The following is a 15564-nucleotide window of genomic DNA, read 5'->3' as shown; positions in this document are numbered from 1 at the left end:
CAGCCAGGAAATCCCCTCTTGTTTGGCCCAGTGACAATTAACGAATTATTAAAATAAACTTCAGAATTATATTAAACTGCTTCAAAGTTCAGTGCCTGCTGTAGCTGAGGCAGAAGAAACTTAAAGGAGAGGAAGGTGCTACTTGAAAAAAACCAGATCCCTCCCCTTGGCACACATGGTGCCAATCTCACATACCTCCTACTCATTTTCAGCTCATGGTGACTTCATTTCAAACATAGGGTTTTGGTTCTAAATAGATGAGTTAGCATCTGGCCCTCTGGGAGCTTTTTCTAGTAGAAATTCATACCTTTAGGTTTAGAAATGCTTCCAGTGTTGCAAACACTTAAATAATAGAGATTCAGGCTTAGCTGGCATAATGAAAAGCATTTGATTACACTTTTAGGTTTGGAGATTTTGGTACTTTATAATGCCTATATAATATCTGTTCCAACACTGTCTCTGCCTTCAAACTGGTATGATAACCTTGATTCCATGTATTCTACTACTTCAGAAAGATACGAAGAAAAAAAGCACAAAGCAAAATGCCACCACTCCAGCTATTACGTAAAGATATTTTACTTATCCATACAGGCGTGGAATGCCATGCTAACTAAGCTGTGCCACTCACAAGATACTACTTCCCTTCCCATCCATTTTCCTCGCACATACGACTAAGCTCTTCTCACTTTTCTCATCACACAGAATACAAATTATAGACTTCTATTCTTTTAAAATCTTTTTCTTACACCAGCTTGGCTGACAATTCAGCTCAGCTTTCCAGCTAATTTCATAAGACAGCATATGTTTCTTTGGGACTGAACCCGGCTCTCGCTGAGCTGGATGGCGTATCTTCTGTTCAATTTGAGGGGGGGAAATATCAGATCTTTTTTATTTCTTTCACACATGCACTCAGTAGTTCAGGAATATGAAAAGAGCTATCCATATAATGTCATAACTAGCACTTACACTGATGGATTTATCAACCTACTGATTCAATCATCAAGAAATACTGGAAGCATGAAACAGTCTTTCAGAAGACTCACATCTTTCTGTATGAGAATGCTTCATTCATAATCTTGTCTAGCTTTTTCTCCGTTCCCAACATTCACAGATATTTTCACTTCTTAAATGGAGTTATTCACAGCCTCTTTTCTTGCCTTACAGTAGTTCTGCATTTAAAAATCAGTATTACATATTCTATTCTCTACAGTTAAATCTATAGCCATATATGCATTTGATATGGTTCAACACAGGTCATAGCAATTACTTTGCTACTTCTGCAAAATAACGGGTCATCTGCAGAAGGTGTTGTCTTGAAAAATCACATGAAAATTGCTAATATTGGTTTTGGGTTTTATAATTAAACAAATTATGCATATGTAAACTTTATTAGACTTGAGTATCTGCTAATCATAACAAAGCCATGAAGATTTATAATCAGGTGGGAAAATACACTGAAGGCAGTATCACTTCAGTAAAGAAGAGTGTGCCACTATTAAGAAGCTATTACCTTAACTGCAATGTGAATTTAAGTCTAAAATAATAAAGATACCAGGGAGGGGGAAAGCACTAAGCACAGAATCTTTTCAGTAAATAAAGATGTTTTGGACAGGATAGGAAGCTATTTCCCTCACTGTGCTGTTCTGTACTCTCCTTAATAATATTACAAAATTATAGTTGCAAGGGTTTTTTTACAGCTCTTTTGCCACCAGAACTTCCCTTTTAGCCTTTGGAATATTTAACTAAGTAAAGAAAAAGTTACAGTCACACCAAACTTGGTATGACAGTGGGATAATGCCCAACGTTTGCAGCAGTTTGCATCTTTCCCAGAAACTGCAAACATGGTGTTCACAGCTACGTTGCTTTTTCATTGCACTTCCCCCAGACATTTCATCCTCTAAGGCCAACTGCCTCCAAAGCTCCACATCTGAGTAATGAGAGCTCAAAGGCCAAAGCCATGAACAAACACCCTCAGGAGTCATATCCATTATATCCACACATTTAATCAAGTTTCAGTTTTTACATGGTCAAGCACAAACCAGCAATATACAGTCTGCAAACATAATCTCTGTGTAAAGCCACATCAGCTCACCGAGGTAACAGAATCAGGCCCCAAAAAGGTGGATGGGGGGGAAGAGGTGGTTAGAAAAGCAGGGAAGAAATGTGAATTCTGTCAAAGAGGAGGATCTGGATGCTGACAGATACTTGTACTTCATATCAGTGCACTCCTTCAGATCTGCCCCCACTGACACAATAGCCCAAGGGACCTTTTAAGCCAACACGTAAGTGGCCCTGCTGCCAGAAAGGGAAACTCAGTCAATCCTCTACCCACCAAAGCTGCACATTTCCTCTCCAAAAACTTAAGCAGAAGATGAAGCAACCTATTTGTCCCAACCTGTCCTTTCTTTTAACCTTAAATATTCATCATGCTGAGTCAATGCCTGCTTGCTTTTCCAATATGTTGGTTTTCTAGATGCATGAGCACAGGTAAAGAGGTCTTTTTTCAGCTCTCTGTTGGTGAACTACATGGAAGGAACACTATTCACTCTGTTTATGGAAGTACAAAGCTACTCATTCATGGAGGTTTGGCTTACATGTTTAACAACTCACTTTTTGTTGTTGTTTTGCTTAGAACTCCCAAGATTTCCCTCTAACACCTGTAGTCTCTGCAACAAACATTAGAACTATCTGGACTGAAACATCTTCATCCACAATGGAACTACCTCCTACAGGACTTGTGTGCAAGCGAGCTAAACATTGGACGTAATTTCCCAGGTCTTGGCTGTGCTGAATTGCAGCTATTCCCAAGTTAAAAGCTCAGGACTTTGACTTCACAGTTCCTGCCCCAGCTAAATAACCACAACAACAGGGTAAAATACAAGGAAGAGAAACAGTTTCAAGCATTTCCATATTTAGGCTGTAAACAAACATACAAACCTGCTCTAATGGCTAAGTTGTACTTAACATTTTTTAAAATTATGTCAGTAGTTCAGACAACAAGGGTCATTACAAGGCATAAACTAAATATATTTCAATGACAGCAGAATCTTCAGTGTCAAATGAAAAATAGAAATCATGCCTGTGGCTTATTTCTTGTCAGTTGCAACAGAGCGAAGTGAGGGAGAGTAAAAACAAATTCACTCCTGAATGAAAGTATATACCCACAGCCTGAATTTTTGAGATTTCCACTGCACTTCTAAAAGAAAAAGCAGGCACAGCTTAACCAGCTTATTCAGACTTAACAAGTAACACAGAGCTACCTGAAGGATGACAGGGGCCTTCAACAAATCCTGTCTCACCACGGAACTGAGTAAGTACTGAGACCGGCTTTTTGACATAAGGACTCCCGTATGCTTCATTAGCATGATTTTGCTCTTGAGTCACCACATGTTAGATTACCCCTTTTTTTTTTTCTTTTTCATTTGCCCAATGAATATAGCTAAGGACAATATCCACATCCTAAACTGAATTAAAATCCAGGCTGCATAATTTATTCTTTCTAGAGCTAACAGGAAAGTCAGACATAAGGCTGGATTCACAGTCTCCAGGTAAGTTTAAGATACAAAACACATACCATTTGCATATGTATACTGAGAAACCACTCTAATTGCATTTATAGTCAGTACTTACATCACTGTAATTACCCACTTTGTTTCAGATATATAACAAAAGACGAGGAAAGTCTTTAGGCATGAAAGCCTTTGCAGTTTACCCTGTTTGTTATAAGACCTAATGAGCCAGGCATTTGCTTTAATTTTTTTTAATCCAGATGCTGATATATAATTATAGTGTCTTTTTCTTGAGGTCCCAGACTGAAAATTACTGAAGCTCTTGTGCAAAACCGAACAAGAAGCTCTCACATCAAATTATCTGTCTTTCAGGGGTATTTATTATGGCTAGAGTCAGATGCTGGCACAGGAGCGTGCGTGATATTGCAAATCTCAGTTCAACATGCATTCTAATAAAGCCCAGGACTATGAGTAGCCTGCTTATTCCAAATATTTTCTATGACAACATACATTCCTCAAAAATTATGGTTCTATTCATAACCCTACCTCTAATGATATGTTTCACCTTAATCTAGCATCACAAAAAAACCTTCCGGCAGCAATTATTATGACTGTCAATCAATCAAAACTGAAACCATATGCAGAAAAAAACCAAATCAATGCAAGTCTTAGGCAATTACAGAAACATAAGAAAAATCAAGAACAGATCAGACCAGAAGTTCATCTAGCCAGCATCCTATCTCCCACCAGGCTGACCAAAATCACTGTTGTCATGAAGAACATGTGGGCGGAGGACCCCACCTCACAGTCAAGTTTACCGCTGAATCTTGACCACAGTGGTGCCACTAGCTTTGGATGCTACACACAGTTTTTTAGTTCATCTAAACCAAATGATGCAATCCCTCCCTTCTTTCATTGAGTCTTCTCCATATTATCACATCCAGCTATTCCTTTAACTGTATTTATACCAGACATATAAAATTATTTCCATTACCACTCAAGGCTGAGAACTGCCTTGAAGGAAAAGTTTGAATTCATATAAAATCATCTTACCACATATTGTTTTAAGGGATCACAAAACACCACTATGACAAGTCAGCCTACCATTTCATTAAATGGTAGCTTGTCATAACAATTTTATTTTCAGAACCAGACTGAATAAAATACTTTGCAGATTAAATTACAGTAACCAGATAGCAAGTTGTTGAACAACTGAGAAAAAGAAATGTCGAAGAAGGTATACATAGTGAATATTGCTTTAAAGTCACCCTTTATCACAACACAGCTACTTCGGAGGTGTTTACCTGTATCAGCTTTATTTACATTAAGATGAGAAACACTGACTCAATGTCTTTCTCTGCAAGCACACTGCAAAAACAATGCCAGCTGTGTCTGAAACCACAAGTACTTCTATGAACTTGCTGAGCAGCTGCTGAGATTCGTGCCATCGTGGGGAGGACACATACTCCCAGAGCTCCCAGGGAACTCTGCTTGAAATCATGTGCCACAATTTACTACCAGTTCCACTAATCTGTCCTCAACTAAACCTGCAATGAGATTAAAATAATCACTAGATCATCCTCACTTCCCTCTTCACACACACAAATTACTCTTCTGTTTTATTACTTTCTCTCACATCATTGTCAGCTGCCCACATCACTTGGTAAGAATTGCCTGAAGGGCTGTTTGCTTCTTTTGACTTTGAATGCAACAGGGAGTAGAGATTGCATCATTATCACCCATACTACCTTAAAATGTTTGTCTTAAAATGGCAAAGACTGAAACCATGAGAGAAGAAAGTTAAAACCGTAGATGTCCCCTTGCTTAGCAAAGGGACATAAAACACCAGCTAGCAACGGACCAAGAAATACATATATTGGTGCCAGAGAAACCAGAACAGAACGCTAGTGGCCTCTTCTCCCCATCCTGATAAACCCTTCCCCAACTCCTGATAAACCCTTCCCCAACTCCTGATAAACCTCCCTCCACAGACATTGGAAATCCAAGTATATTAGGACACCATGAATCACCAGGAACAGACAGACAGAAACTCCAGGGTACTGCACCTCCCAGCGCAAAAGCAGAGGACATGCTGCAAATGTAATTTAATTTTGATGAACAACAACTTTATGTACTATGGCCTGTGGAGTTTGCTTATCCTCTCTATGGCTAAATAACTCCTTGCTCACACCTACAGCTTGTACAGCCACTGGCTGCAGAAGTACTCCCACAGGAGCCTACAGCAGACACATTAAACCCTTTTCCTCACAGCCACAAAGGTTTCACAGCTCTACCAGGAAAGCAACTTCTCTCGGACTTGTAAACCAACTTACGGTTTTGTTTTATAATTCATGCTGGTTCCCATCCAGCAATGTTCCTTATGTCCTTCCTGCCACTTTCTTTCTTAAGAGGATTAAATTGAAGAAACAAAAAGTTCAGACCAATGCTTTTTGTATTAATATACAGGCTCAAGAATAACAGTACGCACAAGTGCCTAATAGGGACCGATAATGTATATTACACAAAAAAAAACCCAAACAAAAAAAGCAGCCCAAAACCCAAACAACCAAAAACAAACAACTGATAAAAAAAAAGCCAAAGCGAAGAGCACACTCTTAGTGCATATTTTGTCAATAAACTGACCAGGTAGCTGAGAGAATAGGGGCAACAGTTAGCTACTTCCTAGTTAATAAGGTAGCTCTAGAGGTCATTAAACTTTCTGCTCTGCCTTTAAAGCATAAAAATTGCTCCTGGACCTGCTTTACAATATTAATACACAGTATGTATTTGTTAGCATCTTAAGACCATGACTGCACTCCTCCTCCTGATCATTCTGTTGGCCACGTGTTGTTTTGCACTGTGGATCGGTCTCAGGGCACCTGACCTGGACTGCTTGCAGATGACGCTGAACTGGAACAGGCAGTCCAAGGAGACGCCTAACACACACCAGCTAGGATTGGTCCTTTAGTCCAGAAGGCCAGACTAAGTAATTTCCAGAACACATGCAGTGTGACCATGAAGTCCTCAGCACCAACTGTTTCCCCCTGGAGATCTGCTTCTGTTGTGCCACAGCACTTGCTAAAGCAGGCACAACCGTAAATACCAAGGTTAAATTTTAACTTTTCCCTACACTATCTGAGTGATGGGGAAAATTATAATCCTGTTTTAAGAAAGCAATAAAGCAGATAGCTATACTGTAACAGAGGTTTAGATCTGTGAACAGGCATAAGAAGTCTTCTCATTTGGATCCTAATGAGATTCCTTCACCGTGAGGCTGACATGCCAAGGAAATGCAAGAATAAGTAGATATATAACACACCTTAAATAAAAGGATGTATCCCCAAGCAAAGTTTAAATTAACCACAAGGTACGATTCCTTCCTTTGGACAAAACCTGACTGCTATACAAACTCTGTTCCAACTTACATTCCACTGAACAGAAATACAAGATGACCAATTTGCTTAATGAAGAAAGAGCATAAGGTTTTGTTTTCCTGCCTTTTATTAGAATATATTAATTAAAATTACTCTTCCCTTCTCATAAATGTGTTTCCTAATCAAGCTGTGATTTAGTAAACAAGCACATTTGTTTTTAATTACACAGATATTTTCACAATGCCTATTTATTACCATTGTTTCACATGTAAAATAAACATCATATAAGTCAGCCTACTTACCAAAGCACAAGAATGGCCCTCTGTTTTTTTTCTTTTTCTTTTTTTTTTTTTTTGCCTTGAGCAAATAGCAAGGACAAACTCATGCAATAAGCTACTACATAAAGATTTCAGGTAACTATAGTCTTGGCTACAAAATAAAACAGCTGGCCAAGGAAAGCAGCACAAAACCAGGTGGCTTTTGTATGAACAGAAATACAGCAACAGCCCATTGAACCTCCCTGTTTTCGTTTCTACACAGCAGCTACTAGCAGTTGTAAGCAGATTTATTAATCTCCAGTGACAACCGTTTGCTTTGGTATCCCTTCACCACTAAAACTGCCAAATTCCCATATAAATTAAAAGCAGATAATATTAATAGCATTTATTTTTCCCTGTCTTTTAAAAAGCACCGTCCTGCCAAATACCTTGCAGAGACAGGAATATGAGGCAGAGGATAGAAGGAATCACCTAGCACACAGCAAAATGACCTCACATGCAGATTGACATCCTAATGCTTGTGACCAAATGTGCCTAGCCTCTATCCTTCTGCACAGTGTCAAATGGTGTTCAGAGATTTTTAGGAAAGCTGATGTCTTTCTTCAGCTGTACTGTTTTCTGTAACCTTCTCCTACCTGGCAGGATAATTTAAATGAGGCTCAGCAAGGTAAAAATTCCCAAACTCCCCAATTCTCTCGAAGGAGCATATATTTTGCCACTGCTTTAAATCAATTTTATGATTCAAAACCAGCCGTATCCTTAGTTTGCTATCTGCAAGGTAAACAGAACTGGTGATGAGGTTTAAGGTCACAAAAATCTGCTGTAGCACAGCAAATCAAAATGCTCACCTGCTGGTTTCCCAGTCTTGGTCATCCTTATCTTTCTCCTCTTTTGCATCAGAATTGTGTGGGTGTTTCTGCACAATCCGCATCCCACCAGCTTTCACTGGAACGAAAATTAGAGAGACATAACAAACTTCAGTCAAATTGGCATAAGTAAAGAACATTTTAAGGATGACTCTCCCCTCCCTTCCCCCCCAATATTTTAGCAGTTTCATAGCAAGCACAGTTTGAAAAAGGGGCCCAAAAATGTTTGAAGTGGCAAGTGTGAGGAACAGCTACTTCAGGACTGCATCTGCCATTTTCTTTCACATCATCCCATCTTTACTCACCCTGAGAAGTTGCAACTCATTTTACCACCTGCTTCCAATACCATTTTAGAAAACTCAACTCTTTGCAGCAGTCAGAACAAATAGAGGCGATGGCTTGCATAACACTATGCAAAAGGCCACAAATGTGAATGTTAAATACTCCCATAAAAGAAGAAGGGATGAAGAATCTCATTTGTCATTTCAAGTTAAATCCACAGCTACAATAGCGTTTATACATGGAAGTACTTCATGAACAGTATAATAAAGAGCAAAGTTTAGGAGGACTCTTAACTTGCAACAGAGCTTTTTGTTTTGCAAGACAAAAGTATTTACCATATTTCAAATCCTTGTCATGATTTAGTTTTAGAAATTATCCAAACATGAAAGCACCCCTTTGAAACACAAAACAAGAAGTGAAAGCAAATCCACTTATGTTCCTCATTTATCCCCCCTAAAAAAAGCAAAATATAAAATAGGAACCAAGCCAGGCCTAACACTGCAGCTACTAAGCAGAGCAACAGGCAGGCTGTTCTTGATCTGCTTTCTGTTTTAGTATTGTACTTTTCTTTTTTTCTTCAACCATTGCTATACACACATCGTCTTATCTTATGCTGCCCTGTAAGCATCTCGTTAGCTAGTTGGATGGGTTACATTGCCATCAGCAACCACATCAGAAAACCACTGTAGCAGTCAGGAGTCAGTAAAACCACCTACAGATGCATTGGTTTGTGTTTCGCATTGCCATGACACAGTAAGTCTGTGGATGTCCTCGGCAGAGATGGCACAGCCGAGCAAAGCAGGATGCCAGAGCAGCGCTCAGAAGGAGCTGAAGCAGCTTGCCAGCACGGCTAGGGGAGGCTGTGCTTCTGACAGCCCTCCTGTGCCCAGCCACAGAGGGACTGAGGCACCTCACAGCAGGTCAGTGCTAATCCCTGGAACCTAGACACAGGTTTAGTTCTCAGTTCTTAACCAGGACAGCAATGGAAAGGACACTCCTGTGCATAAATTTTACAGGTGAGGGAAGACAAGCAGTAAAGAGAAAGTGACCTGCCCTAGGAGAAAGCGACAGCTCTTTGGCCCTGGGATTTTAAGCTTTGTGTAATATTTAAAAGATAAACTTCTGATTCAATAAAGGGTATTAACTAAAGACACAGATCAACAGACAAAAACCAAAGAAATATCTTTTAAAACCTATCAAAACTGTGTCCCCTTATCATGCATTAGGAAAAAAAAAAAAAAACACACAACAAAACCAAAACACTAGCCGTTTTGTGTTCTCTCCAGCATAAAACTTACAATACTTAAACTGGTAAGAAATGTTTCATATGGGACAAGGAAAGACAGAAAGGTTAGGCAACAAAGAAATGCTGTTTTAAAAATGAAACAAAAATGAAAATTCCTATTATTTTTTCTTGATGCAAACTCCTTAGAAATTTAAGTTTGCTTGCAAAAGCAAATGCTCCGAGTTCTGTCAAGTGCTGTCTTGATCTATCATCTCAGTTAATCAAAGTGATTGGTACGTTTTATTTACATTAATTTACAAATTGAACATCACTGCAAAATCAGTTCTAATTATTCCCTTTCAAATTACTTTTTCTGGAAGATGCTGTCCCCACAGCAACACCTGCCAGGTTACAAACAGCACTTCTGGACAATATGCTACACTTCCATGTGCTTCACTGTCAATAGAAAACTAAACTAAACAACGCCCAAAGATTCAGTGCTAATTTAGGTGGTCTAAAATCCCTCTCTTCTCATACTGTATATCATCAAGCCACAAGCTGCTTTTTTTCTCTTTACCTGTCACTGGCAAAGATATGCAGCTAATGTGTTCAGATTTGTCCGTACGTAGAATTAACAAGGATTAAAAAGCAAATAATAATAATAAGCAAATAATATTTAGTAATCCATGGTTGCTGTGCAGATCTGGGAAACCAAAAGAAGAATCCAGACAACAACTGCAGTAATAATTTGTATTTCTGAGACCACAAGTGAAATAATTAGATGAGCATCCCATACGTATAGCTGATGTACATCTCTGCCGCCCAAGACACAGCATGCTCATACCCAATCTAGTTTCAAGAGACTTATCTTAAGAAGATAAATACCTAGGCAACATAATTCACCTTCCTTTTCAAAAGGTTTCAACCTAGCTATACTACCTCGGGGTTAGACAAAGAGAAAAAATTATGATTGCATCCACCAAGCTAAAGAAAAGCCCACTCCATTTGTGCAATTTTCTTGTGACTTGCAAGATTTAATCTATTTCTTACTTGCCTAGCATGTACTACATAATTTGACAGATGCTTACCACAGTGATTTTGTCACTTAGAAGTCAGATTCCCTTATAGTAAGTCCTGCACAGAGCAGGCAGAGGATTTAAATAACTGATAAACCACCTTCCAGAACGCTGCCAGAAACCAGTGCCCAGAAGAGGACAGTTTCAACAACACCATGTTGGGATTAGCAAGAAAGCAGCTCCCGCTGTGCTGAAGAGGGAGCTCGGGCTGCAGTTGCTCAGGAGAGGCCAGGCAGCACCCGTGCCGAGGCAGGAGGGGACTGGGACTGGCTCCCAGTGGTGGCAATGGCCAAGAGGCCACCAGCCTCTAAAGTGTGAAATAAAGAGGGGATCATCTGCCCAAGAAGAGCAACAGGACAAGTCTGTCTGCCCCACTGCTGGATAAGAGCCGAGTTTTGGATTTTAATTATTATCTGTCATGTTTCCCGCTGCCAAGAGACAGACGGGACTGTCTTGTTTGTCCTGTGGACAAATGCCAGCCTGTGCTCCTCTTAAGGGTATGACTACTCCTTTTGGAAATGTACTGAAAAACTGTGTTAATCAATTACCACTCAGGAAGATCTAGAGCCGGTAAACATTCTCAGACTATTTACCCTTTTTCCCCCCCCTCCCTCTACTGCTGTGCTTCTTTCAGACTGCTCCCAGCTTCTGAGACTGAATTCTGAAACAAAGCCCACCGAGTCACGGCTCGCACCAAGTACCTAGAGAAGCACCGCAGCTCTGCGATGGCTCCAGCCCCAGCTCATGCAGGTTGCAGACCCGAGGCAGTCCCTCCTGGGGAAACCTTCCAGCTCAACCCAAGTTGCCCGCCGGTTACAGCAACTGGCCAGGAGCTTTTAAGAAATCCAGAGTATAACCAAGAGTTTTAGCAGCTTCCCGTTTTCCTTGAGCATCATATTAAATATTAACACAAAATGTATTTCTTATGTACTGTATAACAACAGATTCCATTACATTGCTAAGATGCATGAAAAGCCAGGACCAAGGGAAAGGCAAAAAACTGCCGTTCTGCAAGCTTAAGGGAACGTACGTTGCTGTCTGACGAAACAAGAATTGAAGTAAGAGTTATTACATTTCACATTCATTTCACAGAAATCTTGGCTCAGAGCTATATTTTTTTAATGTAGGAAAAGCACGTAACTATTTTCATGAACCTACTGTAAAGCTTTGTAAATAAACTACTGACACAATCACCTTGCTTTATTCCTCCACAGTCTCTCCTAGAAGAAATGAACAGCTAAAAGCGTAACTACACAGACCTCTTTAGATGGACTGCAAGCTGTACAAACCTACTCAGCAATGTATTATAGATGCATTGATCTCACCGACGGATATTTAATCAAGCTTAAGTTGGGGCCTCTTAAGTTTCAGAAAGGAGTTCAAAGTCGCTTCGTGCACCCGTTACCAGCCTGAGGTCTTGAGGTTTCTTTTCATTATCCTTTGTCTTTTCAAGTGCTTTTCTTGTCTTTTTTTCCCCCTATGTGAAAGATCAATGCAGGGGGGTTGCCAACAGACTGCACGCAGGCAGTGAGGGCTAACAGGGCACATGAAATACAATGTATTTGTCAATTCTGCTTCAATGCAGTCATCCAAATCCTTCCTTTTACTCATCTAACTCATACTCAGTGGGGTAAGATGCATCTGTAACTACACGTAGGGCGCTCTTTATAACCAACCGCAAAAAAAACAGAGCTTTTAATACATTAGTAAAAAAAGATCCCCTATTCACGTCTGCCTTGCTAGGAACTTGCCTTGTTATTTATGAACACAATTCCACCTGCATTTATGTAGTCATGTTTATTTTTTTTAAGCATTTTTTACTTTCATTGTAACAAAACTTGTTTGTAAACTGTCCTGTTGCATTGTATTAATATTCAAGGATCTAAACAGGCTTCAGATAGAGGCTTAAAACCTAACTTCAGCCCCCCTAGAGTAAATATAAACTACTGCTAGTCAGCACATTTATTATGGATTTTCCAAGTGCTCAAAGACCACAGGGCGACTTTCCTCTGCAAACCAGCTCAGAACCATCTTCCAGAAATAACCTCAAGATACTATAAAGCATTACTCTTTTTTCCTGGCTTCGAAGACAGACTTGGTGATCGCCTTCCTTCCAAAGCTGAATTTGTACATGCTCACAAAATCCCTCAGGGATGCTAACCATCTTAAAAGGCACATAGCTGAAAAAGTTCTTCAGTTCATATGTGGATGTATGTTTTGCAAAGAAAAAAAAAAACACTGAAATACTCTGACAGCAAGGGAAACCTGTACTGCACTCTAGTGCTTTTGCACAGCGCATTGCTCTTTTCTCATGTGGCCTTCGGAGGCTCACGTCAGGTCTTTTTAAAAAATTCCATTTGTTTCAAAAGACACGTTTTGAACCAAAACTCTCAAACATGCAACAGCATCAGAAAACACGGTTACAAAGCACTGAACGTATCTGGTATTTATCCTTTGTTCCCTTTCCATCGATGACGGCACAGCCAGAAGTCACAGCTAAACCAACCTAGGGCCTTAACCATCCCTTCCCGCCGAAGCTGACATTCACCTGACCACAAGGTGAGGAGCCAGCTCGAGGAGCCATGGCAGCAAAAGCTGTCCACATTGGGAAAGGCGCTTTGGTTTTGTTCCTGAACCAGCTCACCAGGAGGTCAAGAGCAAATGCCGCGACAAGGGAGGCTGCAGAACTGGGATGACTCTGCTCAGCCAAGGGATTGGGCTAACTGTACTGCTGAACCCTATCTGCCAGGCAAAGGAAAGCCATTATTTCTCACCTTTATTATCTATTTAAAGGAATTTCAGGTCCTCACTATGAAAAGAGCAGAATTCAATTAGCGTTCAGAAACTGTTTTCAAATCCAACTTTACATTTCATCAGCTGATGTGAATATAAAACTAACTACCCCGTGAATGAGGAATGTCAGCATTGTTTGACTGAAACTCTTAAAGACTCCCAGCTATTCCACCAGGGAACACTAGAACACACATGAAGAGTTGCTGGTGTTGGGACCAAAGTTCCCTTTTTTAAGAAAACTGTAATGAAGAAAAACTAACAGTACTTGAAGGAACAAGACGACGTGGATACTTGGGAGTAAGCGAACCCCACCTGCGTACGGAGAGGAGCTGCCGTCTGTGGAGGGCGGCAGACGAGTGCCCCACCGAAGGCGACGCGGAGCTCCCGCCCCGAGCACCGGCCGCGCTGCTCGCCCGCCAGCACGCAGCAGCCGGTGGAAGGCGACGGAGCTCCTTCGCCGGGCAGCTAGCAAGCAGCTTTGCCTGCTGCTAGCCTGCCAGCCTCCAGAATCAGAGCTGGGAGCGCGCAGCCTGCTCCGGCACCGTAACGCCCACGGGCAAAATGGATGCACCGAGCGCTATCAACTCGCACTTTGGCTGTTCACGCTCAGCTGGCGGTGCCTTGCAAAGAGCCGCGCCGGCTGCGATGCGGCCGAGGCTGCTCCTTGGCCGCTTCCCGCCTTTATCAGCCCCAGGCGGTGGTTTCGTCGGCCTCCCCCGCCTTTCGAGGACGGGATGCCCTGACGGGCGAGGACCGACGAAGACAACGCGATCTGCCTCCCGGGGCAGAAGGCGGAGATGCCGAGCGGCACAAACCCGACGGAGATTCGCCTGCAAGCGCAGCGCTCCGCTGGGAAACGCGGGGCGGGGAGCGCCGCCCCGGTGCCGGCGGAGGCTGCCGGGGGCAGGGGGAGCGGCGGGGGAGCGGGCGACGGGCAGGCAGGGGCCGGAGGGGACCCGGGCTCACCTCCCCGCGCCAGAAGCCAGATCGGGCGTTGCTCTGGGGCGCGGGGAGCCCCCGGCGGCGGGGCCCGGCAAGGCCGCCCTCTGCCCCGGGCAGCGCCCGCCGCCCGCAGGCCGGGGACTCCGCGGGGACCCGCCGCCCGGCCGGGCTCTCCCGGAGGCGCTCGGTCCCCCCGGCCCGCGGCCGCCCCGGCCCCCCCGTCCCGTCCCGTCCCCAGGGGTGGGAAGAGAAAGAGCGGAGAGACGGGACGCGGCGGCCGTACCAGCAGGAGGGTGTCCGGCCCGCGTCTCTGCTTTCTCTTTGGGAGGCGAAGACATTTTTACTGTGGCAGCGGCCCCGCACCGGACACCCGGACACCCGCACCCCGACGCCGCGCAACGGCGCTGCCCCGCTCCCGCCCTGTCAACGTGGCCGCCGGCCGCTGCCGCCGCCAGGACGCGCCCACCGAGGGGCGGCGCCCGCCCAGCGCCGCGGACGTGCCGCCGCCGCCGCCGGGCGGGGCGGGGCGAGGGGCGGGAACCGAGCCGTGCCCCGCCCCGCCGGGGGGCGGGGCCGGGGGCGGCGGGGCGTGGGGGTGTCGCTGCCCTGCGCGGCGCCTGCTCGGTTGCTATTTCAAGCTCTCGCCATTTCTTGTCTCCGGTTTTGTGTCTGTTTGTTTACCTAGCGGCTTGGGTTGTATTTTTTTTTTAAAAATTTCTCGTGATCCTTTTTGCCGCTGCTGGGCACGAAGTCAGCGCTGCGAAACCGCCGGCCCTCCGAGGCCTGCCCCGCCTATTTTTTTTTTCCTTCCCCCGAGCAATAATGGATTCATCTTATGGAAGCGGTTCCTGCAACAGCCTGGCTTTAAAACCCCGCTGGGACAGCATACGCAATTTTAGAGGGTTATACGCCCTTTTATTGAATTGCAACGAGAAAACGGCGCGGGCAGTTAATGTGATTCGGAGTTATGTGCTTGTACACTTCAAGTAATGCTTCTCATTAGTGACTAATTGGCAATTCACGTCTTCCACTTCATTTCGTTCTGCCAAACCACTTACACGTGTGAAGTGGGACGTATAGCGCTCATCTCGCCTGCGCCTCGGGTCTCGTTGCCTCTTTCTTTGACATCACAGTGCTGATTCGCACCGGCTTAAGAAATTGTTCAAATGCTTCACTTCCATTTTCCAAGTTATGTGGCAAGGCAAGGAGCACGATATCT

The 15564-nt window shown here is 43.2% G+C and overlaps 1 protein-coding gene across 1 annotated transcript in view; it reads right to left on the bottom strand.

The window, feature by feature from the left end:
• Nucleotides 1-14803, bottom strand: part of DAP (death associated protein) — a 55420-nt gene extending 40617 nt beyond the window's left edge. Inside the window, exons 1-2 of the mRNA XM_075084274.1 lie at nt 14629-14803; nt 8010-8106 (exon numbers count right to left, since the gene is read on the bottom strand). Of these exons, the coding sequence (XP_074940375.1) occupies nt 8010-8106; nt 14629-14683 (152 nt within the window). The 5' untranslated portion in view covers nt 14684-14803. The remainder of the gene's footprint in view (nt 1-8009; nt 8107-14628) is intronic.
• Between the last annotated feature and the right edge of the window lie 761 nt (nt 14804-15564).

This window comes from Phalacrocorax aristotelis, chromosome 2, assembly GCF_949628215.1.
Source record: "Phalacrocorax aristotelis chromosome 2, bGulAri2.1, whole genome shotgun sequence".
Classification (NCBI taxonomy): Eukaryota; Metazoa; Chordata; class Aves; order Suliformes; family Phalacrocoracidae; genus Phalacrocorax; species Phalacrocorax aristotelis.
Note: the sequence above shows the minus strand (reverse complement) of the source record. Positions and strands in the feature narration are given on the sequence as shown.